The sequence below is a fragment of the Dermacentor andersoni genome, chromosome 1 (assembly GCF_023375885.2).
Source record: "Dermacentor andersoni chromosome 1, qqDerAnde1_hic_scaffold, whole genome shotgun sequence".
NCBI classification, from domain to species: Eukaryota; Metazoa; Arthropoda; class Arachnida; order Ixodida; family Ixodidae; genus Dermacentor; species Dermacentor andersoni.
The window spans coordinates 228,546,873-228,570,536 of record NC_092814.1 but is presented as its reverse complement, the minus strand read 5'-3'; the positions used below and the strand labels follow the sequence as shown (position 1 = coordinate 228,570,536).

General features: G+C 41.8%; 1 protein-coding gene across 2 annotated transcripts in view; it reads left to right on the top strand.

The window, feature by feature from the left end:
- LOC126547967 (uncharacterized) overlaps window positions 1–23,664 on the top strand; it is a 239,429-nt gene that overhangs the window by 33,984 nt on the left and 181,781 nt on the right. For both annotated transcript variants that reach the window (XM_055063336.2, XM_055063337.2), the window contains exons 6-8: window positions 6,014–6,337; window positions 21,173–21,787; window positions 23,042–23,197. In XM_055063336.2, the coding sequence (XP_054919311.1) occupies window positions 6,014–6,337; window positions 21,173–21,787; window positions 23,042–23,197 (1,095 nt within the window). The remainder of the gene's footprint in view (window positions 1–6,013; window positions 6,338–21,172; window positions 21,788–23,041; window positions 23,198–23,664) is intronic.

Here is a 23,664-nt window from a genome sequence, read left to right as displayed (position 1 = left end):
GTACCTGGATTAGTATAGCCCCACTTGCTCTTGGCGTTTTTGCCGGTGTCAGGCACCACTCCAAGCCTGGAGATGTAGTGTACTGGAGGAGGTGAAGTCGAGCTTCCCGCCTTCAGATAAAAAAAAAAAAAAAAAAAAAGAGACACGAGGATTCGAACCTCTGATTATGGCAACCGAGCACCCAAGCTAGCTCAGTCAGATAACCCTGCAGGCTGTCAGGCCGCATTATGTCTGAGAATTCCAGCCCAGAGGATCCTACGTGCCTGAAAACATGCTTCAATTATCTGCAATGTACGGGTTTTACGATATCACAGCAAGTGGCACATCATAGTATTTCTCAATGGTTCTAACATTGTGGTTTCGGAATCTCCTGTATGCATGCGGCCATGAATGCGGCTAGGTACACAATATATTTTTGGCGAATTTGAATGTCGCTTAAAACGAGTGTGGAAAAAAAAAAGGAACAAGAGAGAAAAAAAGAAAGCTTTCAGCACTTATCGAGAATTCACTAGTCACGTATGCACGGAGGTACACCCATCAGCAAATGGCCACGTTCTCTGCTATAGAGGACTGCCAGATAAGAAGCAGTTCGGAGTAGGATTACTAATCAATAAGAACATAGCGGGCAACATTGACGAATTCTACAGCATTACTGAGAGGGTAGCAGTAGCCGTAATCAAGCTGAATAGGTGGTATAGACCTACGCTCCAACCTCTAGTGATGACGCCGAAAAAAATGGCCCAGTTTTATGAAGATGTTGAATTAGCGATGCAAATAGTGTAAACTCAGTATACTGTAGTCATGGGCGACTTCAATGCAAAAGGGGGGAAAAAGCAGGCTGGTGAACAAGCAATTGGCAACTACGACGTAGATTCTAGGAACACTCGAGGAGAGATGTTGGTAGAATTTGCGAAAAGGAATAAGCTGCAAGTAATGAACACCTTCTTCATGAAGCATTGGAACAAAAAGTGGACCTGGAAAAGCTCTAATGGTGAAACAAGATATGAAATTGATTTCATACTTTCTGCCGATCCAAGCATAGTACAGGATGTAGAAGTGTTAGGTAGGGTAAAGGGGGGAGGGGGTGCAGTGATTATAGCTAAGTGAGGGCTAGGATTCACCTCGATTTGAAGAGAGAAAGAGTAAACTTGGTCAAGAAGAAACAGGCCAACCTAGAGGCAGTATGGGTAAAAGCAGACAAATTCAGGCTGGCACTTGCAAACAAATATGCAGCCTTAGAACAGAGATGAAGATCACATAGAGGCAATGAATGAAGCCGTCACTAGGCTGGCTTCAGAAGCAGCAATTCAAGTGGGAGGTAAGGCACCTAGGCAACCAGTAGGTAAGCTCTCCCAAGTAACAAAGGTCCTAATAAAGAAACATCAAACAATGAAAGTGTAACTCAAGAGAGATAGAAATTGTAGAGCTGTCAAAACAGATCAACAAGGAGAAAATAAGTGATATTCGAAATTATAACACGAGGAAGACTGAAGCCGTAAAAAATGAATGCAGCCTGAAATCAGTGTAGGAAACGTGGCATAGGACAGACCGAGATGTGCGCACTAAAAGATAAGCAGGGTAATATCATCAGCAATCTCGAAGATATAGTAAAAGCAGCGGAAGAATTCTATACTGACATGTACAGTACCCAAAGCAGCCACAATACCTCCATTCGAAGTAGTAATCAACAGGTTACAGAGGCTCCTTCTAGAACTAGCGATGAAGTTAGAAGGGCTTTGCGAGACATGAAACGGGGAAAAGTGGCAGGAGAAGATGGAGTACCAGACAATTTAATCAGAGATGAAGGAGACATAATGCTTGAGAAACTGGCGGCTCTTTATTGAAACTGTCTATCGACTTCAAGGGTCCCAGAGAACTGGAAGAATGCTAACATTATAGTAATCCACAATAAGGGAGACTGTAAAGAATTGAAAAATTATAGGCCCATTAGCTTACTTCCAGTATTATATAAGGTATTCCCCAAGATAATCTCCAATAGGATAAGGACAACACTGGACTTCAGTCAACCAAGGGAACAGGCAGGTTTTAGGAAGGGATACTCTACAATGGATCACATCCATGTCATCAATCAGGTAATCAAGTAATCTGCAGAGTACAATCAGCCTCACTATATGGCTTTCATAGATTGTGAAAAGGCATTTGATTCAGTAGAGATACCAGCAGTCATAGAGGCATTACGTAATCAAGGAGTACAGGATGCCTACGTAAATATCCCCGAAAATATCTACAGAGATTCCACAGCTACCTTACTTCTCTGTAAGAAAAGTAGGAACATACCTGTGAAGAAAGAGTTCAGACAAGGAGAGACAATCTCTCCAATGCTATTCACTGCGTGCTTGGAAGAAGTATTCAAGCTATAAAACTAGGAAGGCTTAGGAGTAAGGATCAACGGTGACTATCTCGGCAACCTTTGGTTTGCAGATGACATTGTCCTGTTCAGTAACACTGGGAACGAGTTACAACAAAAGATTGAGGACTTTAACAGAGAGGGTGTAACAATAGGGTCAAAGATTAATATACAGAAGACAAAGTTAATGATTAATAGCCAAGCAAGGGAACAAGCATTCAGGATCGCCAGTCAACCTCTAGAGTCTGAAGGCGTACGTTTACCTAGGTAGATTAATCACGGAACCCTGATCATGAGAAGGAAATTCATAAAAGGATAAAAATGGGTTGGATCGTATACAGCAGACATTGTCAGATTCTGACTGGAAGCTTACCAATATCATTGGAAAGAAAGGTGTACAATCAGTGCATTCTAGCGGTGCTAACATATAGGGCAGAAACTTGGAGACTGACCAAGAAGCTCGAAAACAAGTTAAGGACTGCACAAATAGCCATGGAATGAAGAATGTTAGGTGTAATGTTAAGAGACGGGAAGAGAGAAGTCTGGATCAGAAAGTAAACATGCATAGCTGATATTCTAATTGACATTAAGAGAAAGAAATGGAGCTGGGCAGGTCATGTCATGCGTAGGTTAGATAACCGGTGGACCATTAAGGTTATAGATTGGGTGCCAAGAGGAGGGAAGCACAGTCAAGGATGGCAGAAGATTAGGTGGGGTGATGAAATTAAGAAATTCACAGTGCTAGTTGGAATCGGTTGGCGCAGGACAGGGGTAATTGGAGAGCGCAGGGAGAGGCCTTCGTCCTGCAATGAACATAAAATAGGCTGCTGCTGCTGATGAATAGTACCATAGGTTAGTGAGATCTAGGATTTCTCTCATTTTGGAGAGAGAAAGAGTAAAATTAGTCGAGAAGAAACAGGCCAACCTAGACACAGTAAGGATAAAAGCGGATGAATTCAGGCTGTTGGTCGCAAACAAATATGCAGCTTTAGAATGGAAAGATGAAGGTGACAGAGATAATGAATGTAATGGTAACTAGGCTGATTTCAGTAGCAACAATTGAAGTGGGAGGTAAGGCACCAAGGCAACTAGTAGGTAAGCTCTCTGAAGTAATAAAGGACATAATAAAGAAACAACATAGCATGAATGTGTCCAACTCAAGAGATCAAATAGAGTTCAATGAACTGTCAAAACTGATCGACAAGAAAAAAGTAAGGGATATTCGAAATTATAACGTGGCAGAGATTGAGAAAGCAGTAAAAAATGACCGCAGCATGAAATCAGTGAGATGAAAACTTGCCATAGGACAAGGCAAGATGTGTGCACTGAAAGGTAAGCAGGGTAATGTCGTCAGCAATTTCTATGATAAGTAAAAGCAGCAGAAGACTTCTAAACTGACCTGAACAGTACCCAGAGCAGCTTCTTATAACTAGTGATGAAGTTAGATGGCCTTGCAAGACGGGTCCCGGGGAAAAGCGGCAGGAGAAGATGAAATAACAGTTGATTTAATCAAAGATAAAGGAGATATCATGCTTGAAAAGCTTGCGGCCGTTTATACGCAATGCCTCACCACTCCAAGTGTACCAGGGAGTTGAAAGAATGCCAACATTATGCTAATCCATAAGAAGGGAGATGTTAAAGAATTCAAGAATTATAGGCCCACTAGCTTGATTTTAGTATTGTATAAAATATTCACCAAGATAATTTTCAGTAGAATCAGCAGAACATTCTCTTCAAGTAACCAAGAGAACTTGCTGGGTTCAGGAAGGGATATTCTACAGTGGATCACATCCATCTCATCAATCAGGTAATCGAGAAATATGAGGAGTACAATCAACCTCTCTGTGTGGCTTTCATAGATTATAAAAGGGCGTTTGATTCAGTAGGGATACCAGCAGTCATAGAGGCATTACGTAATCAAGGCGTACAGACGGCTTACGTAAATATCCTGGAAAATATCTACAGAGATTCGACAGCTACCTTAATTCTCCACAAGAAAAGTAGGAAGATACCTATAAAGAAAGGGGTCAGGCAAGGAGACAATCTCTCCAGTGCTATCCAGTGCATGGTTGGAAGAAGTATTTAAGCTATTAAACTGGGAAGGCTTGGGAGTGAGAATCAACGGCGAATATCTCAACAACCTTTGGTTTGCAGATGGCATTGTCCTGTTCAGCAACACAGGGGACAACGTAATAGTTCTGCAGAAACTCGCAAGGTGGAAGGAAGTAATTAATAAAGGGGAAAATGAGACATCCACCTAATCATAGCAATTGTTAGAATTGAGGGGGAGGAATTGCACAGATGATTGAGGACCTTAACTGAGAAAGTGTAAGAGTGGGGTTGCAGATTAATATGCAGAAGACAAAGGTAATGTTCAATAGGCCTGGCAAGGGAAGAGTCTGTACACGAGTACGTTTATCTATGTCAATTACTCACAGGGGACCCTGATCAAGAGAAGGAAATTTACAGAATAAAGATGGGTTAGAATGCATACGGCAGGCATTGCCAAATCCTGACTGGAAGCTTACCACTTTTGTTCAAAAGAAAACTGTACAATCGTTGCATTCTACCAGTGTTAACATATGGGGCAGAGACTTGGAAGTTAGCAAAGAAGCTCAAGAACAAGTTAAGGACCGCGCAAAGAGTGAAGGAGTGAAAAATGCAAGGTGTAACATTAAGAGACGGGAAGAGAGCAGTTGGGATCAGAGAGCAAACGGGGATAGCCGATATTCTAGTTGACATTAAGAGAAAAAAATGGAGCTGGGCAGGCCATGTAATGCATAGAGTTACAAAATGGGTGCCAAGGGAAGGGAAGTATAGTCGTGGACGGCAGAGAACTAGGTGGGGTGATGAAAGGAGGAAATTTGCAAGTGCAAGTTGGAATCGGCTAGTGCCAGACAGAGGTAATTGGAGATTGCAGGGAGAGGCCTTCATCCTGCTGTGGACATAGAATAGGGTGATGAAGATGAGTACAGGCAAGGGGGGGTTACCTATAGTTGATGCTTTTAGTGTTTAACCTTGTAGTTCACTCATAGATTTCAGTGTGATGAAACTGCTATACCACAACCACTAACCACTTGCCACCCTTTATAGTTGAGATGTTGAGTCATTTGTCCTATCTGTATTTTAAAAGTGTAGCACTTTATTGTTCTCATATGCACAGTTATGGGGGAGTGTTGATGAGGGTTAAGCTGCTACTGTTGCAGATGCACAGTGAATGAGGTGATCCACAGCTGTGGCAAAGTGGCTATGGCATCGCGCTGGGGAGCTCAAGCGGGTTCAATGTGGACCATGGTGGCAGCATTTCAATGGCCGCGAATAACAACGATTGTGTACTTAAATATAGGTACACATTAAAAAATGCCAGACGATAAAAATTCATCCAGAGTCCCTTACTACAGCATGTCTCCCAATCACATCATTTTATTGGCACGTAGAAACCCAGAATTTTATTTTATATTAGTGAATAAGGTGCTCAAGTCTTTTATGGAAGTATATATATAGAAACCTGTGAGCCTTATGTTTGATTGCCAGTAAAAATCTTTACAGCTGCATGTGCATTTTAGCATGTTTTGGCTGCCACAATAATGTGTTCTCATTGTGCAGTCCTTTCCAAAAGCACAATCTTTTTGCCTCTTTCTAAAGGTCTGTCATCACCACAAGCCCAGTCAGCAGAGGAATGCCATGTTTCATTGCAGCCATCATCGATAAAAAATGTGGCATTTCTGCACCATGATGAATTGGACTTCATGCGCTCACTTCGACAGTCCAGCACTCGAAGCAGCTTTGTTCCCTCGGCGGCTGCCATTACGACTGCTGCCAATGTTACATTTACTGTAGGTGGCATCATAACGAAGAACAATGCAAGCAGTAGTGGGCTTCATGTAAGGAAAGCACATTATATTAATGATGAAGCTGGTAGACTGCTGAAACAGGGACCACGAAATTCTGGTAGCAAGACTTTATCAGGTAAGTTTTTTGGTTTCAAGTCACTGGTTTAGGATTTTATTCTTTGCATAATAAAAAATGCCTGCTGAAGGTATCTTATTGATCTTTCCAGATTAAGTTAACCCGTTACCGTATGGTGTATAATATGATACACATAGAACAAGTTCTAGCATAATAGAATTGAAAAGAGAAAATCCTACATATTCACTGGGAATATGGCCTTCCTAGCAAGGAAATGCATGGTGGTTGTAGCGCTGGAAAGAAATTGTAATTTTTTAAGTTATTTTTTTTTCTTTAAAAATGTATGCCAGTAGCTCATCACACATGCAAGAAGTTTGTAAATAAACAGGTTATTTTCCCAATTTATATACTTGAAACTGGCGCACAAAAATTGCCAGGGTGTTTGTCTTAGCCTACTGCGATGTTTTGATTGAGAAAAATGTATGGGTGGATACGATAGGCAAGCAATAATTGCTCTACGATATGCCGGGTGAGTGAGGTATTTGAGAACATAAGGATGACTTCTTGAATAGCAGCAATTTTCAGGCAAGAATGGATATGTTCATTCCAAATTTTCTACATTGCTTCTTTCACTGTTGTTTTCTAAGGCTGTAGAATAAAGCCATCTATGGCCTCAGTCATATGGTTTCGATAATGGCTGCATGCTCGGATTCAATAACTTGTGTTGGACAGTTTTTCTACAACAGCAGTCTTTAGCGAGTTTTCAGCATTGTTTGGCTCTTTAATAGTCTCCCTCTCAGTGACACATCCTATACAAAGCAGTGTAGCAGATTTATATTGAGAACTAGGACATCATATTGGGCGTTATGTGGCCACATGTGTTTACAGCCAGCCATTCTTGGGTCGCACAGGCCCGGTGGGGCCAAGAAAATCGATTTCTTAAAAGTAGTGCCTAATGACATCGTGTGCAGCAAGCTTGCCTGTTGACTCTGCCACTTGAAGCTGCTCTGCAGTGGCCATAATTGGCCTTTCAGGGTTCTCACTTTTCATGGCCTCCACCTGCTGGAGAAGCTCAATTGTCTGAATGGTGTCTGATGGCTAGCAGTGCTTTTTTCTCATTGTCAAAGATGACAGTTGGCAATAAATTATTCTCACCGAAAAAGGAAAGAATTTGGCTACATTTAAGAAGGTGGCGATATCAAAGTCTGCTGTGGTCAGTGTGTGAGGGTACTAGAACAGCATACAGCTTTATCTCCTGCATCAGATTGGAAGCCGATACCTGGGAATAAGTGTGTTAGATAGCTGACAGGGTGGTTGGCGAAGGCAAAGTTTAGCTTATAGACTGGTAGAATAAGAATATTAATGTCTATGGCAATTCAAAGCTGGGCCTCCAATACCTCGCACATCCGGTATGATACAGCATGCTTTATGGGCTGTTTTGTGGAGGTGAGCCCAGATCTGTTTCTTCACAAAACATCAATTTTATGACAGAATATTATGTTTTGTATGGGCTATACTGTTTCTTAGCACCATTATTGGCGATAAATATGTCTGAAAGTAAAAATGCCAACGGTCTTTACAGTGCAGATAGCATGGAGCTTGATGTGTTCTTCGAGCTAATAGCAACTAACAAATATCTAAAGAAAAGGAACAAGTTTCTTGTTCTTTTTTTTCGGCTTGTGTCAAGCTCCAAAAAGTATGCAAAGCTAAAGATTAAAATAATGTCATACCAAGGTCTATAAATGGTCCAGCCTAGATATTGAAGCTGTTAGTTAGTCATTCGGCATCAAATTTAAAGAAACTTGTACTAGGTAGAGGTTTTGAGAAACAAACTTCATTTTTAAAAGCAATGTTCTAAGTTTTTTTAGTGGTTCTGTTATTTTTCTGCAAGTTCAAAAATCACGTGTGGCAGGTGACACAATTATGATCATTGAGCTGTGTTGCTTAAACAGGCGAACATTATTAACAAGAGAAATCAAAATGTGTAATTGACTAGTTAAAAAAAATGTTTTAACTGATTATCTTACGGCACATATTGCAGTTTACAAATTGTAGCCAGGGAGATTGCAAGGCGGATTCAATTGGAACCAATTCTCAGGATGACACCAGTTTGGAGATATTAATTCCAGAATTTTGCTAATAAATACATTGGCGGTCCACTTACCTTCATTCTTCAATGCATAGATAATGGCATTTTGTTTAATAAGTTAGTGGGATGACAGTGCATTTTTCCTGCAAGTTTGGTGGCACATATCTTGAAAATAATGTCATCCACAGAATTTTTTTCAAGTGGATATTCCTTGCATGCTAACCAGCTACAATTAATAAATTGCAATATCTGTTGTAAGGTAATTACTAATTTGCTAAAAACTTAATTATTCTTTTTGTTAATTAATCAATTATGCATTTCAATCTCTCATGCAAGTAATGCCCGCCTCTTCAAGTAGAGCAGCTTGAATTGTGCTATCTGACACTGGCATCTTTTAAAAATTATTTAGTCTTTGCAAAAAACAACTCGTAGGTTCAGCAGTGGCATGTACCAGGCGGTTGGGATGTTAGCACATGAAGCAGGTGGGCTCGGTATTGATCCAATGCTTTGCAAACCTCTCCTGCTGCAAGCACTTCATGTAGTCTAGTGCCGACACTGTGAGCGAGTGTTGGCAGTGTATATGTTACTGTTCCTTCACCAATCTAGGTACACCACCGCAATGCATGCGACACTTACACATCAAAACATCCTCGGCACAGTCTAGGTTGTGCACTGCAGAAAGCCACCCACACACCATGGCATATGTGATATTGTGTGCAGTTTGTGCTGTTAATAAGTGCAGCAGCATTATTGCAAGCACAGTTTGCAAATTCGCATTATAGGCAGGGTGATGAAGAGACATTTGGTACTTCCAACATTACCTGCAATTGGGTACATGGTAGACGCAGTTTTTCATTAATGTTATTTCCTCAAGGCAGAGATGACGGTTGGACATCTTATTGATGCATGTGTGTTTTCATGCGCATACACTATAGCGCTTGCAAACATTTTTGTCATATATCTGTCAGATGTCAATGTTACAGGCACCAGAGCAAATCTACAAGAATCCAGCGAAAGCCTAATCAAAGGAGACAGCACTCCCAGTAACAAACTACGTAAGAAATATGACTGACATGACTTTTCGCGCCTTGAAGCAGATAATACTTGCACATCTGTGAAAAAATTCAGGGAGTTTGTACAGCATTTGCTAACCTAGATCAGCAGTACGACTCGACGATTCCTGTGGTAGTTGCAACGACCTTGCAAACACATTGTGGTAGCAAGCAGCGGAGCTGGCGTCCTTTCATTGTGTCTACTTGGGAGGGCTGCTGCTAGGAGCACGCTCAACTTTCTGAAAGCATTCTTTGAAAAGGCTAATTTGGCAGCTTTCAATGACACAGTCATTGTATGGCCTTCAACCACTGCACCAAGCTGACTGGCGCACTCTTGACATCTTTGTGATACTGTGTGACCGTGACCTTCACTTTCAGTGATGTGAACACAATAGTACTTCATTGATACGATCCTGTCACATGCAATTTTCTGGTGCCAGCATTCATGACTGAGAGCACTAGAAATGATGCAATACAGTTACATGTCTTTTTACTGGTTAATATGTGCCTTGAAAACACGATCTTTCGGCACCAACACTCAGTACGTCGTCAAACTGCGATCATATGATACGTTTACCAACCGCGAGATTCTATGTAACAAGAAAAGGTGCTCCTGCAGGGGCGTCTGTGTCAGCAAACATTTGGTGCGTTGTGACACCACGAACCCAAGCACATGGGAGTTGGACCCTCCTGTGTGTAGCCATGCACGGCTTAGCCGTGTTCGGGGAAAACGTGATCCTGGGGTTTAAGCCAATACTGGGTGTTTGTACCTTTAAGGTTTAAGGCCCCTCAGTGGAGGCAACACACCCTTTTGGCCTCAGCTTCACGTAGACGGCACCTCCGGGCTGACCCAAGTGGAGGAAATCGGTAGTTGCCTTTTCCTGCACTCCTCTTCTTTGTCTTTCTCTCTCGCTTTCAACCTTTCCTGTCCTCTCCTTATTTCTTTTTACTTCTGATTTTTCGTGCAGCAAGGGTTAACCTTGTGTGACATAACCACCCTTGGTTATTCATGTTTGGTTATAGCAGTGCCGTACAGCTGGCCTTTGCAGGGCCTGTCCTTTCCAGGTTTGCAGTGTCCCTTCTTTGGGATCCATGGTGGGTCACTGGCACTGCTGCCGAAAATTTTATCTATGGTATACCTATGGAAAGTAGTTTCTCCCGACTCCATGATTGCCCTCAGAAATGAGGGCACTCCGAAGAAGTCTTAAAAGTTTTTTGGCTGACAAATTGATGATTTTTCAAAATTTCATGTAATGCATTATGAGAAAACAGAAAAGTTGGCAAGAATGATCTCGCCTTTCCTGGTTGCAAAATCAGTGACTGAAGCTTTTGACCGAGGTTGTAAAGTTTCCTAGTTGACAAGTGGTGACCTCCTTCTGGAACTCCGTGATAACATTCAACATGAAAAGCTACCTACTCTTGTGTCTTTCGGTGACGTTTCCCACACCATACTACGTATGAACACCATTAGTGGTGTCATTTTCGATGAAGATCTGATGTAGATAACCAGGATTTTATCGCTGTGAAAAGAATTATGAGGTCTGGTGAAAAAGAGATTAAAACCAAGCATATAATTCTGACATTCGGTTCAATTATGGCACTCTCGAGTATTGAGACAGGGTACATAAAGAAACGGACCAGGCCTTATATCTCCAGTCCCCTCCGATGCTTCAAATGCCAAAGGTTTGGCCACAGTTCTCAGAACTTTCCAGGCTGACTAAGCTGTCCAAAATGTCCCCTTGAACATCCATCCAAATATTGCGAGAACACTCCACTCTGTGAATTGTGATGGAAAGCATGCTGCATACTTGCAGTCCTACCTGTCATGGAAGAAGAAAGAAATTGTGACAGTCAAAGTAAAAAAGATGTATAATTCAAGGAGGTACGCAAGCGGGCATCACACACGCCAAGCAACAGCTTGGCCGAAGTGGCACATCAGGGGGCAGCACCACAATGGCCCCCAGCAGCTGTCTGGCCCACACACAGTGAGCCGGCGGTGATGCTAACCGCCTCCTCTGTGAAGCATCTAGCGCTGCTCCGCGATCCCAGACGAAGGGGCCATCAACCTCCGTGCTGGTGGCCTCTAGGGCCTCATCTCTCGAGATGCCTTCAAGTCGAACAGTGCTCACAAGAGTGTGCGTCCAGTGCTCGCAAGAGGCAATGGACATACCAACCAGCCAGATGGCACCACCAGTGCTTAAGGAGGGGCGAGACTTTCACGACAGCTCAAGAAAAGAAAAAATCTTGCATCACAGGGCCTGGCAAGGGCTCTGTAAGCTAATTTGCAATTCCTAAACACACAGCACAAACTTCTTTTTCAATATGCATACGCAAATATTGCAGTGGAATTTTAAGGGTCTGCTCCATAATTTTGATGACGTCAAAGAGCTCCTTCGTAAATATAGTGCAAGGGTGCTGTGTTCAGGAAATGAATCTCAAATCAGCACACACAGGCTTTCTGAGGCAATATGCCATTTTTCGCTAAGACTGCGATGGCGCTACTGCCTCATCATGCGTTGTGGCTATAATAATTGATAAGGGTGTTTCTTGCCAACAGTTAAGTCCGAACAACCCTTGAGGCAGTTGCAGTTAGAGCGGTACTGTTTGATAAACTAGTTAAAATTAGTCCTCTATACATCCCTCCTAGTTGTCAGCCTTCTAGAACAGTATTCTATAGCTCTATTGTCGAACTTCCAGAACATCATGTAGTCGTAGGAGATTTCAACGCACACAGCACTCAGTGGGGAGACTCACCGCGATACAAGGGATCGCCTAATAGAAAATTTTCTTTTTTTCTACAGTACATCTCTGCTTAACAAGAAAGAGCCGACATTCTATAGCGTTGCACACAAAGTATACTCTTCCAGAGATCTAAGCATAGTGTCGAGTACACTCATGCCATACCTAGAGTGGAGTATCATTAAGAATTCCTACGAAAGTGACCACTTCCCGGTAGTTTTGAGTCAAACAAAACAGGATGAATGTCCCCCACATATTCCCCGATGGAAGGTTGACTCAACTATCTGGGAATCTTTCCAAGAACTGACATATTTAAGCCAGGATGATAATGCCTCTCTTAATATAGACGATGCTGTGGCGTACTTAACAGGCTTTATAATTGAGGCTGCCACAAAATGCATCCATCAAACTGGTGGACTGGCGAATAAACGTCACATCCCATGGTAGATTGAAGAATGGAAAAAAAAGCATGGAAAAAATCAAGATAAAGCTTGGGAACGATATTGCGACTCTACAACCGCCAAAAACTTAATTTTAAGCAAATAAAGTCACAGGGTAGAAGAACATGTCGACATGCTAAGAGAGAGAGAGATGGGAGAAGTACATCTCCGCTATAAATTCTTACATGGATGAGACGGAAGTGTGGAATAGGGTAAATAGATTAAATGGCCGGGAGGTACACCCACTACCCTTAGTATGTACCCGAGGTGAGAACTTGGAAGATCAGGCAGATTGTTTAGGCGAACACTTTGAATATATCTCCAATGCATCCCATTATGCACGCATTCCTGAGGTTCAAAGAACATGCAGAGCGGCAGCGCCGGGATCGGAAATGTGCACAAAATGAAGATTACAACTGCCTATTTAGCCTAGCTGAACTTAACAGTTTTCTCACTGGCTGCAGCAACAACTCGGCTCCAGGTGACGATTGGATCAAGTATGAAATGATTAAGTACTTACATTCTGAAACACTGAAAATACTTCTGTCTCTTTTTAATGCCATGTCTTGTGTGGCTGGGTATATTCCGTCCTCGTGGAAAGAAGCTGTAGTCATCCCAGTACTTAAACAAGGCAAGGACCCATTCTTAGCCAGCAGCTACAGGCCAATAGCACTAACAAACTGTCAGTGCAAATTGTTTGAAAAAAAGAAATCATAAACCGGTGCTTAATCTGTTTCCTAGAAAATAACAAAATACTAGACCCCCTCCAGTGTGGTTTCCGAGAAGGTAGGTCAACAATGGACCACCTTGTTCGCATCGAGGCAAGCATCAGAGATGCTTTTATATGTAAACAGTTTTTACTTCAAATGTTTCTATATCTCGAGAAAGCATAAGACATGACATGGCGCTTCGGGATTCTGCGTGATCTTTCCATTATGGGTGTCCGTGGAAATATGTCAAACACAGTCGAAAGCTACTTGTTTAACTGCATGTGTCTGTTAAGAGTGGGCAATGCTTTATTTAGAACATTCACCCAGGAGAATGGCGTGCCGCAAGGGTGCGTGCTTAGTTGTGTACTCTTTGTTGTAAAAATGAATTCCTTGTATACAGTCATTCCACGCACTGTTTTATTCTGTGTATGTCGATTATGGGCAGATACGTTTCAAATCATGAAACATTGCTATCTGCAAACGACAGGTGCAGGTTGGAATAAACAAATTGTATAAACGGACAGGTGAAAATGGTGTCAAAATAAACAACCAAAAAGTACCTGCATACTTTTCTTAAACAAGAGAGTTGTAAGATCACTGCCAAGTAATATGGTCAAGAGAGACCACCTCTCTGTGAGCAGTGAACATAAATTCCTGGGAATAATTTTAGACTCTAAGCTCATGTTTATTTCCCATGTTAAATATCTGAAAATGAGATGTCAGAAAAGAATGAACCTCCTAAAGCTTCCGTGATGCACAACAAGGGTTAATGATCGAAAATGTCTCCTGAACTTATACAGGAGCCTTGTCCACTCCTCTGGGTATTTATTGTACAGGTCAGTATAGAATTCTTTCGCTGCTTTTACTATATCATCTAAATTGCTGATGGTAATCCCTGCTTATCTTTCAGTGCATACATCTTGGCTTGTTGATGCCAAGTTTCCTTCTCACTGTTTTCATACTGCTCCATTTTTTACGGCTTCTTCAGTCTTTCTCACATTATAATTTCGAATATCACTTATTTTCTCTTTGTTGATCAGTTTTGACAGTTCCAGGAATTCTATCTTATCTCATGAGTTTTACACTTTCATTATTTGTAGTTTCTTTATTAGGTCCTTTGTTACTTGGGAGAGCTTGCCTACTGGTTGCCTTGGTGCCTTGCCTTCCACTTCAATTGCTGCCTCTGAAGCCAGCCTAGTTACTATTTCATTTATTACCTCTATGTCATCATCATCATCTCGCTGTTCTAAGGCTGCAAATTTGTTTGCAAGTACCAGCTTAAATTTGTCTGCTTTTACTCTTACTGCCTCTAAGTTGACCTGTTTTTTCTTGACCAATTTTACTCTTTCTCTGTTCAAATTGAGGTGAATCCTAGCCCTCACTAACCTATGATCACTGCACTTTACCCTACCTATCACTTATACATCCTGCGCTATGCTGGGATCGGCAGAAAGTATGAAATCAATTTCATTTCTTGTTTCACCATTAGGGCTTTTCAAGGTCCACTTTCTGTTGCTACGTTTCCTGAAAAAGGTGTTCATTATTCTCAGCTTATTGCTTTCTGCGAATTCTACCAGAATCTCTCCTCTAGCGTTTCTAGAATCGACGCCGTAGTTGCCAATTGCGTGTTCATCCTCCTGCTTTTTCTCCACTTTTGCATTGAAGTCACCCTTTACTATTGTATAATGAGTTTGCACTTTTCTCATCGCTAATTCAACATCATCATAAAACTGATCTACATCCTCATCGTCGTCACTTGATGTTGGAGCGTAGGCTTGTACTACCTTTAATCTCTGCCTCTTATTAAGTTTGATTACGACTGCTGCTACTGAGGACTCAGGAGTATTCTATTCGAAACAATAATGAACAGTATACAGAAACTTCTCCTATAACTAGAGATGAGGTCAGAAGGGCCTTGCAAGGCATGAAACAGGGAAAAGCAGCATGAGAGGATGGAATAACAGTCGATTTAATCAAAGATGGAGGAGACATAATGCTAGAAAAACTAGTGGCTCTCTATACGAAGTGTCTATCGACTGTAAGGGTCCCAGAAAACTGGAAGAGGTCCCAGAAAACTGGAAGAATGCAAACATTATACTATAATCCACAAAAAGGTAGATGTTAAAGAACTGAAAAATTATAGGCCCATTAGCTTACTCCCAGTATTATATAAAATATTTACTAAAATAATCTCCAATAGAATAAGGGCAACACTTGACTTCAGTCAACCAAGGGAACAGGCAGGTTTCAGGAAGGGATACTCTACAATGGATCACATCCATGTCATCAATCAGGTAATCGAGTAATCCGTAGAGTACAATCAGCCTCTCTATATGGCTTTCATAGATTGCGAAAAGGCATTTGATTCAGTAGAGGTACCAGCAGTCAGAGGCATTACGTAATCAAGGAGTACAGGATGCCTACGTAAATATCTTGGAAAGTATCTATAGAGATTCCACAGCTACCTCAATTCTCGCAAGAAAAGTAGGAACATACCTGTAAAGAAAGCGGTCAGACAAGAAGAGACAATCTCTCCAATGCTATTCACTGCATGCTTGGAAGAAGTATTCAAGCTATAAAACTAGGAACGCTTAGGAGTAAGGATCAACGGTGAATATCTTGGCAACCTTCGATTTGCAGATGACATTGTCCGGTTCAGTAACACTGGGGACGAGTTACAACAAAAGATTGAGGACTTTAACAGAGAGGGTGTAACAATAGGGTCAAAGATTAATATACAGAAGACAAAGTTAATGATTAATAGCCAAGCAAGGGAACAAGCGTTATGGATCGCCAGTCAGCCTCTAGAGTCTGTGAAGGAGGAGGAGGAGGAGACAAAGGGGAGGAAAGACAGGGAGGTTGGCCAGTGTATCGGATCGGATCGGAAAACATTTATTGGGCTCTAGAAAAGAGATCTTCGCGGCTTCAGACGGCCTCTTCCATCTTCTGATGGATTCTTCTGTCTGCAATCACAGGGTTGGTGCCCTAGTCCAAGGCGGCACTGAGTATAGCCAACCCGCGAGCTCGCTCTACTAGGCGCTTTTGGCCGTTCAAGCTTACGCTGGAAAGCATACTCTCCCACTGTTCTGCACTCGGGTTTTTAATTTTATAGATAGTTGGGGACTCAATATTTTGACAGGCCCATGATATGTGGTATAGATCTGGTTTCTCTCCGCACCATGGGCACTTAGCCTCATACTGTGTAGGGAAAATTTTATTGAGAAGGTTTAGATTCGGGAAAGTACCTGTCTGCAGTTGTCGCCATGCAACAGCATCCTCTCTTCTTAGGTCCTTATCTGGGGGTGGGTACTTCAGTCTGACCCCTTTATAATAATTTAGAATATCTGAGTAGCCCATGGGTACTGGCTCAGGTTCCTCAAGGCTGGATGTGTCGGATGCCCGGTTGGTATGCCCTCGAGCTATCCTATCCGCCTCTTGGTTCCTTGTTATGCCAGTGTGCCCTGGTACCCAGATTATGTGTAAGTACCGGCTGGCTACCCTGTGCTGGGGAAATGGGTAAATGGAATAAAAGGAGAAAGAAGAAGAGAGAAAAAAAAAAAAAAAGTGGAAACCAAAAAAATCACAGTAACGCGATACTACGCGCTACAACATTCAAAGGTGGTCACACAATTTGCATGTCCTTAATAACTTCAGCAAAGCCCTCCAAAGATGGAGGGCTTTGTTTACAGGTATGTTCCTACTTTTCTCGCGGAGAATTAAGGTAGCTGTGGAATCTCTATAGATACTTTCCAAGATATTTACGTAGGCATCCTGCACTCCTTGATTACGTAATGCCTCTGACTGCTGGTATCTCTACTGAATATTTTCGAAATGCCTTTTCGCAATCTATGAAAGCCATATAGAGAGGCTGATTGTACTCTGGGGATTACTCGATTACCTGATTGATGACATGGATGTGATCCATTGTAGAGTATCCCTTCCTGAAACCTGCCTGTTCCCTTGGTTGACTGAAGTCAAGTGTTGCCCTTATTCTATTGAAGATTATTTTGGTAAATATTTTATATAATACTGGGAGTAAGCTAATGGCCCTATAATTTTTCAGTTCTTTAACGTCTACCTTTTTGTGGATTAGTATAATGTTTGCATTCTTCCAGTTTTCTGGGACCCTTACAGTCGATAGACACTTCGTATAGAGAGCCGCTAGTTTTTCTAGCATTATGTCTCCTCCATCTTTGCACTCCTGTAAAGGAGTGCGTTTAACTAGGTCAATTACTTGCAGGGGACCCTGATCATGAGAAGAAAATTTGCAGAAGAATAAAAATGAGTTGGAGCGCATACAGTAGACATTGTCAGATGCTTACTGGAAGCTTATCATTATCATTGAAAAGGAAGGTATACAATCAGTGCATTTTACCCGTGCTGACATGGGGCAGAGACTTAGAGACTGACAAAGAAGCTTGAGAACAAGTTAAGGACTGCGCAAATTGCGATGGAACGAAGAATGCTAGGCATAACTTAAAGAGACAGAAAGAGAGCTGTTTGGATCAGAGAGCAAATGCGTATAGACAATATTCTAATAGACATTAAGAGAAAGAAATGGTGCTGGGCAGGTCATGTAATGCGCAGATTAGATAACCGTTGGACCATTAAGGTGACAGAATGGATACCAAGAGAAGGGAAGCGTAGTAGAGGACTGCAGAAGACTAGGTGGTGTGACAAAATTAGGAAATTTGAGGGTGCTAGTTGGAATCGGTTGGCGCAGGACAGGGCTAATTGGAGATCGCAGGGAGAGGCCTTTGTCCTGCAGTGGACATAAAATAGGCTGATGATGTTGATGTTGCTGATGATATTGAAGTCACTAAGCATGCTCCTGAGGTGTGCATTCAAATGCATTTCCTTGACCTTTGGTCAAAGTACTGCTCCTCCGTGTTTTACACCAATGCATCAAAGTCGCATGCTGGTGTGTCTTCTGTAGCAGTCGGCCCATCCTTTTTGGAGTCCAGCATTCTGCATGCGTAAACAAATATCTTTGCAGCTAAAACCTATGCACTATTATTGGCTGTAAAACACAAGCTACAGACTCTCTAAGCCTTGTCAAGGCTTTAGTGTTGCTATAAACGCATAAAACCCCTCTAATTATTGACCTTTATACACTCCTTTGCAGTGTTTATGCATGTAATGAACATAGCATAATATGCTGGGTGCCTGGACACAGGCATTGAGTCTAAGATGTGACAAAATCGTCACATCGACAGCACAAAAAGATTTCAACTCTTCCATAGCTGTTCCCGCCATAGATTTGAAACCTTTCATTTAGAAAAAATCAAGAGACTATTGGCAATGCTTGTAGGATGCCCAAACCTCTAATAACCCGCCGCGGTTGCTCAGTGGCCATGGTGTTGGGCTGCTGAGCACGAGGTCGCGGGATCGAATCCCGGCCACGGCGGCGGCATTTCGATGGGGACGAAATGCGAAAACACCCGTGTACTTAGATTTAGGTACACGGTAAAGAACCCCAGGTGGTCGAAATTTCTGGAGTCCTCCACTACGGCCTGCCTCATAATCAGAAAGTGGTTTTGGCACATAAAGCCCCATAATTTAATTTTTTAACCTCTTATAATCTTTATCTAATTAAGCCACAATTAAGCACTTCCTCATGAATAATTCAATCATGACAAACTAATGTCTTGTTTTGTCGCTTAAGAATAGGGCACATATATGGTGCACACAATTTCTTGCTGACTGGTGATGAACCTCCTACATGTGGTAGATGTGGTGAAAGGCTGACCGTCATCCACGCCTTTGTGGAGTGTGCAGAAATCTAGAGGAAAAAGCACTTTCTTTTAGCATATCGGCAGGATATCCCATTACACCCAGCACAATTTATTTGCAAAGGCCCATTATTCGACACCAAATCTGTTTTAAATTTTTTGAATGACATTCTTAGACTGTATATTATCAATTCGAAAGTTGCGTGGTACAGCCTCTTACCAGAGGCTTCTGCAACTAGTATAGCATGTGTCTACAGGCCCTTGCATTCAAGAGCCCTGATGAGGCAGTAGTGCTACTGTAATTTGTTCGTAGTATAGCATCTTTTCAAAGTACATGTTTTATGTTCATATTACACCTCACAACTTTTTGTAATTATCTTACTGTGTATATATTTTACGCTGTTACAGTGGCTTTCTTTAGGCCCCTTTTCAGCCACGTCACATCTACCCCTCGTAGTTCATCGCTCCATTTCCAGCTAATTCACACTGGCCTAGTGCTCTTTGGCCATACTTGGCCTTTGCGCCATAAAACATCACATTCATCAACAAGAAAAGGTGTGAGATGCGTGCGAACAAAAACAGTAGCCACCCGCCGCAGCAGCTCCCCGCAATACTCGCCCACCTTTCATGTAAAAACGCCGGCGTGCACTCGATTTCCTATTCGCGTACCAGCTAATCTCCTCCCAGGTCATTGCATGCTGCATTAATGGCTATCGCTGACAACCATATTGTGATAAGCTTATTTACCTATCTGTTTCACAGCGCATGGAGTTCAGTGCAGTTAGAGATGCCTCTGAGGACAGCAAGGAAGAAACGGCAACAGGCACAGCATCCAACCGCCCCTTACATGTTCTTGTCTTGCAACTGCATGTGCATTGTAAAAAAAGGTCAATTGGATACATTTGCTATATGTTTGGATAGGCCAACAACCATTTTTAACGAGCTGTGATACAGTCTACACTTGTCTGCTTGCAAATTACCTGAATGGCCGCTACATTCCTGCACTTGAATTCACAGTACATGAGCCCTTCTCTGTTGTATGGAAATTCCTGTAGATATGCATATATGCAAAATCACCGTGATGGTTATTGCAATAATAACGAACAGTGTTGTTCTGTGGCTTTCTGGAAGTGTGGATGCTTTTGATAGGCAATAACCGAAATGTGCTGCCATTCCTTACTGCAGGCGGCGCGAAGTGACCGTCAGGTTTTGCTCCGGCAGCATCGTAGGCATCGTATTCCAGAATTGCCTACCGGCTCAATTACCCTTTGCCTGTTTAAACACTACACAATAGGAAAACGACAGTGTGAGTCTTGGATCACTTGGGCCCCACCATCTAACATGTGTCAATGTCTCAGGCTGCAACAATTTGCGTTGAGTGGGCACGTCAAAGCTTCCTGCCAAAATTTCCCGCTTGAAGCTGCTGACCGAGGTCTGATTCGAGGAGGGCAAATGTAAGCTTGCTGAAGCCACAAAAAGGACAACACATGACGGCCCGCTGAGGCCTTTCCTGATCGGCGTGCGTCAGCACCTCGTGCTGCAATGATTTGTGCAACGCTTCACATTACATAGATGTCACCTACAGTTTAGTCTGTCAAATTTTTTATTGACTTTGGATCGTACCTTTTCCCAGTTAGTAAGCTTTCTTTCTAGCATTATTTTGCCACAACATATGAATGAGGTTTTACTCATTTTTCATGTCCGAAGTCATGCTGCACTTGATGCCCGTTTTGAACGGGTTGTATAAAAGGTGCTGTAAATATTTGTGACGCTTTTGAGAAATTGAGGCTTTATCCTAATTATGGAGTTGGCACATGTCTACAAAAGCAAAAAAAAGTGAGGCACAAAATTTTCATGTCGGTACTCCTTTAAATGTTGCTAAACAGCTCTGAGAATAAAATGTTATGCTTGCTTCTGTATTGAGCAGCCTACAGAATCAAGCTAATACTTGCACGTAAAACATGAAATCGTAGTAATATTGCCAGCCTGCTATGGCCGCAGACTTTCTGTGCTTGTATGTTGCAGATTGCTTTTGAACACTAGCCTTTTTTATTTTCTTACGTTTTGTCTTGTGCTTCTGCACATTGTTCTGAAAGCTTTAGATGCAAAGCAACACACTTTTGTTATGTGCAGGTAGCAGCAGGAAGCTCCGTAGGTTGGTTGAAAAGCAGAAGAATGTGGCAGAGCATCGACACAGAAAAGCCAAATCCCCGCAACATCAGGCTGATTGCAATGGAAACCACGTTGATGTCCGTGCGTCTCAAGCTACCACACGAGGACAGTCAACAAAGCTTGTGGACGCTTCTACCTGCTGTAGACCCAGCATCACCACTATTGCCACTAACACCTCAATGACTATGGCTGTTGGATTTTCTGAGCCATCTGGAAAACAGCTTTTGGAAGATGAAAACACCTTACGGAGAAACAGTGCTTTCTCAGAAATGGGTGAAAACGTAAGCTTGTGCTCACAAGATTGTGTGGAGGAGTATCTCGAATATCTGAAGAAGAGAAACACTGTGGGACAGGATGCAAAGAAGCCTTTGCCATGCACAGCTTCAACTGTGCTGGAGAATGGACCTTACAGGCATGAAAATTTTCCTGAAGATGAGCACATTGATTTGGCTTCGACTGAAGTTTTTATTGACCCTGTCTGGAAGCGAAAATTTGCCTCTCTACCTCAACCAAAGGAATATAGAGGGTTTTCTCTTCAAGTTGATGCATCCACACGAAAGAAAGTTCAACAGCTTTGTGAGTAATGCCTTAATGGCCCATTTTTACATTTTGGAGTTTAGTTGGGGCATAGCACAGCTCATATTTACGAACCTGACAGCTGGGTGGTTTGGCGCTGATAAATATTTTGAGAATAATGCAAAAAGACAGGTGATTTGAAAAACAGTAGGGCTAACTTGCAACTAAATTTTGTTTTATCAGCCCTTGGAACTGTTAAGAGAGGGGGGGGGAATAGGTTTTGTTATAAGATGTTAATGAAGATTGCCTTGATTATAGTTAACCCTGTAACACTGTCTCTTATTTTGCTAATGTCTCAGCATTGCTGATGACAAGCTTGCACTAGCATGAAGTATAGCACCATTCAGTAATCAACAAAGGATTACTTGTCATATTGTGCTTGTCAAGGCAGGCATTAATTAGTTTAGGAAATAGAAGGTTCAGCAGGTCCATGTGTACCAGGGGTAGGTATGCGCACTGTATCAATGTCTTTTTCTCCTCTGTGTTTTGTTGTTTCTTTCTGAGCACTACTAAAAAAAGTACGGGTGTTTGAATAAAGTTTATATGCAAGTATACACTTGTGTTTGTCTAGTTCATTTTTTCTGTCATGTTTGTGCTGTTTTTGACATTGAGAATTAGCCATCCTGAATGTGGTTTGGTCAGGGCAGTATTAGCTGGTCATCATGTACAGATAAGAATTTCACAAAGTTATAGTATTATTGAGTTATTTACTTTCATATCTGTCCTCTTGTATTTTAGTCATTCATAATTTAAGAAGAGCGAATTGAATATTTAGTCAAATTGAATATTCAGTGTAGTCATACAAGAATACACTGATACACCGTGGTCCTCAGACGTGTGAGATCTGCATTGAACTTGTCCTGACCATTTTCTCCTCTTTGAACACCATAAGGGATCATGGTCTAATAGATTCAAAGCTTAATACATCCATTCCCCTTTCTCAAATGTCTCTGTCTCGCATTTGGTGCCAAGTAGTTCCACTTGGAGCATAGTGCACTTTTCACTTGGGAGGAAAAAAAAAAATTTCCTACAGTCATATTTATGCCAGCGGCTTATCTTGTATCCTTTGCAAACAATTCAACTTTTTGAATCAACAATAAATACCATGCTATTTATCAGTTTTGTTTAGGGCTATAATTATATTGAGACGGTGTGACAAAGGAGTGAAATGTTTCATGGAAGTGACTTATAACAATGTTTCCAAACCCTAGTTTAAGTGCATGAGATGTATACCTACTTGTTTTTTACTTCCAGCAAGCAAAATACACAAGCCAGAAGGTGCTGGTGAGCTACCTTTCACAGCTGTTGAAAGAAATAAGCCAAATGCTCAATCTACAGGAGCAATTCAGCATGGATGTCTTGAGACTGAAGAAAAGACCAATGCTGGGGCCCATCCTGTGAAACCACCAGGTTGGAGCATACGAAAACATAGTTCCTGAAGTGTGCACAAGTGCTTGAATGTATGAGCATGGTAGAAAAGAACTGTACACAGTTTTTTTTACAAGCTAGTATATTTACTTAAGCTGAATTTCTTACAATGACTAATAGCTACTGGTACGTAGCATCTTCAAGCAGTGCAGACAGCAGCAGAGACAAGTGGGATGACACAAACTCCAACTATAGACCAACATAGTCTGTACTTGTCATCCTGCTTGATTCTCTTTTTCTGGCGTCTGCACTATGTCATGATTTGTGATTCTGTGCAGTGACATTTTAATAAAACTGAAACATGGAAACAAGTATTTATGTACTACAAAAATTCCATGCCTCCCAGAAACCTTTCACTACTGTAGAAAAGACTGTCTGATTGGCACTATTTCTACCATTCTACCCTAAAGGATGCATCATGCTTGGCTAAGCATATGCGTTTCCATTTT